The sequence below is a fragment of the Sapajus apella genome, unplaced genomic scaffold (genome assembly GCF_009761245.1).
Source record: "Sapajus apella isolate SASKATOON/1434 unplaced genomic scaffold, GSC_monkey_1.0 scaffold56, whole genome shotgun sequence".
NCBI classification, from domain to species: domain Eukaryota; kingdom Metazoa; phylum Chordata; class Mammalia; order Primates; family Cebidae; genus Sapajus; species Sapajus apella.
The window spans coordinates 7,851,544-7,854,221 of record NW_022436996.1 but is presented as its reverse complement, the minus strand read 5'-3'; the positions used below and the strand labels follow the sequence as shown (position 1 = coordinate 7,854,221).

Sequence of the window (2,678 nt, the reverse complement as noted above, 5' to 3'; positions counted from 1 at the left end):
CCCCAACATGCACTCTGGCCTGGAGTGACTGAAGAGTGCTGGTGCACCCCATCTGCATTCTGGGAACTGTAGTTTCCTTAGCCCCCCACCTTCCTGTCCCATGCTCTCACCAGGGCGTCAAGCTCTTCCCTGGCCAGCTATCCCTGCCTCGACGCTGGTCTCCCTTCTGACCTGCAGCCCCGGGAAACATGCGTCACTGAATGACAGGGTGGGGGTGGAGGACACAGCTTCCTGCTCTTTTGTGTCCCCCACTTGAGTCATGGGGGTGTGGGGGTTCCAGGAAATTGGGGCTGGGAGGGGAAGGGATACCCTAATGTCAGACTCAAGGACAAAAAGTCACTGTGTCCTTGCTGGGCTTGTATCCCCAAGAACCCAAAAGGACTCAAGGGCAGGGATCCAGGAGCTCTTGTATGTATGGGGGGAGGTGAATGAGGGAAGCTGGGTGACCCTAGAGGTCCCTGTGATCACTGAGAGTATGGGCTGCCATCCCCTGCTACAGAAAGTGTTCACCTTCTGACCGACCCTTCAGGGAAAGACCCTTCCATCTGGTGCCACATCACAGAAGGGCCTTTCTGACCCCCTGGTGGCTCAACCCTGCCACTCCCCCAAGCCCCAGCTCCCACACTGCAGCCCCAGGGCTCTGCTGGACACCTGGGTTCCCACTTATCAGCCTCAGTCCTCACAGCGGAACCCAGGCGTCCGGCCCCCCACCCTCCAGGCCAGAGGGCGTGGAGCTGAGGCTTTAGAGCCTCCCAGCCAGCCTTGTTCCTGTCCCATTGTGTATGGGACAGGGGCGGGGCGAGGGCCAGCACTGAAGAGCCCCCTCCCACTGCCCCCTCCTCTCGGTCCCCTCCCTCTTCCTAAGGAAAAGGCCAGGGCTCTGCTGGAGCGGGCGCCAGAGTGGAAGCACGGCGACATGGGCAACTTGAAGAGCGTGGCCCAGGAGTCTGGGCCACCCTGCGGCCTGGGGCTGGGGCTGGGCCTTGGGCTCTGCGGCAAGCAGAGCCCATCCACCCCGGCCCCTGAGCCCAGCCGGGCCCCAGCATCCCCTCCCCCCCCAGCGCCAGAACACAGGTAAGGGCCAGGCAGCTGGGAGCAGGTGGGCACAAGCGTGATGTCGAGACCTGAAGCCTGGGGCTGGGAAGGTCTGGAACCCACAGCCCACCCAGGAGGGCCAGGTCACGAATGCAAAAGGGCTATCGGTGTGCATAGGACAGGACAGTCGGGGAGGCTCAGAAAGGAGACCAGGATCAGAGTCCGCAAGTGAAAGCTGGGAGCAAGGGTGCCAGCTATGGAATCCAGCCAAGGTTTCAATGCTGCTCTGCCACCAAGAACTGTTTGACTTTGAGCAACTTACTTAGCCTCTCTGAGCCTCCAATTATATAAAATGGAGATATGGCAGTACTTTCTCCATGGGGTAGTAAGTTTCTAGCTCACAGCAAGCCTTCCACAGTAGTGATGATCACTGAGCTGGAGAATAAAAGAGCTGAGGGCAGCGGTTACACGAGAGTGAGAGAGTGGGGTCTCCCAGAAAAGGGAGCGAGGTGGGCAGGAGACTCAGGCCCTTGGGGTGAGGGGGCTGAGAAGACAGAGCCACCAGGCCTTTCTCTCTTGCTCCAGCCCCCTCTCCTAGTGGCTGTCACCCAAAAACTGGACCATGCAGTTCCCAGAAGAGTCCTCCCTGGGGCAGAGGTCCCAGGAGAGAGGAAGGACCCGGAGGCCTGGTGGGGTGCCAGGCCAGGGGCAGTGTGGCTGGGGCTGCAGGCAGTTCTGTGGGGAAGGCTGAGGGCCCTGGCCCTGCTGCTCAGGCGCACCCTTGGCCTGAGTCCCTCCCTTCCTCCCTGCAGACGGTGGCTCTGGGAGGAAGTGATAAGGCCTGCGAGGCTTCCCTTCACACTAGGGGCTGCTGTCAGGAGGGGGTGTGAGTGCAGAGGGAAATCAGGGCTGAGGAATCCCTGCAGGGCTTCCCTCCACTCAGGCACCAGGCTCTGTCCCCCTCAAGGTAGGGCTCATAGCAACGTGGGGGGGCTGGACACCCCATCTCCAGAAGAGTTGAGGTGTGCACTGCAGGGGGGATGCCGACCCAGCCTCGAGGCAAGGGCTCAGGAGCTCAGTGGCAGCAGTGAGCTCCCTATAAGCAGTGGCACAGTCAGTGCCTGGCTCCTAAGGCCTGGGGAACCTCAGAAGGCATGCAGTGGGTGAGCCATGAGGTCGCTGGTGCTGTGAGAGGGGTCTCTGGGTGACATCTGAGGAGGCGAAAGGAAGCAAACCCCTTTCCTGATGACCCCATCCCTGGCTCCCAACAGCCCCCCGAGCTCCCCGCTAACCCAGCCACCGGAGGGGCCCAGGTTCCCTCGAGTGAAGAACTGGGAGGTGGGGAGCATTGCCTATGACACCCTCAGCGCCCAGGCACAGCAGGTAAGGCCGGCCACCACGTCCCCATCGTCACCAGGGAAAAGGGCGGGTGAGGTCTGGACTCAGAGGGGGCCCAGAGGGAAACTGCACCCTTCTCTGAATTGGCCTCTTGTCTCCAAAAAGAGGAGAGGACTGGGAAGAACCAGAGTTGAGGGACATGCAGGGGACTTGGGTGATCCCCAGGCTCCAGTCTTACTCCCAGCCATGGCTCAAGCTCTCCCCCATCCCACCCCTGCACCCCTCCTCCCTCTCTCCCATCCCAC

General features: G+C 61.3%; 1 protein-coding gene across 1 annotated transcript in view; it reads left to right on the top strand.

Moving 5' to 3' along the window:
• Positions 1–861: 861 nt before the first annotated feature.
• NOS3 (nitric oxide synthase 3) overlaps positions 862–2,678 on the top strand; it is a 21,130-nt gene continuing 19,313 nt past the window's right edge. The window contains exons 1-2 of the mRNA XM_032245017.1: positions 862–1,074; positions 2,307–2,418. Coding sequence (XP_032100908.1) covers positions 917–1,074; positions 2,307–2,418 — 270 coding nt within the window. The 5' untranslated portion in view covers positions 862–916. The remainder of the gene's footprint in view (positions 1,075–2,306; positions 2,419–2,678) is intronic.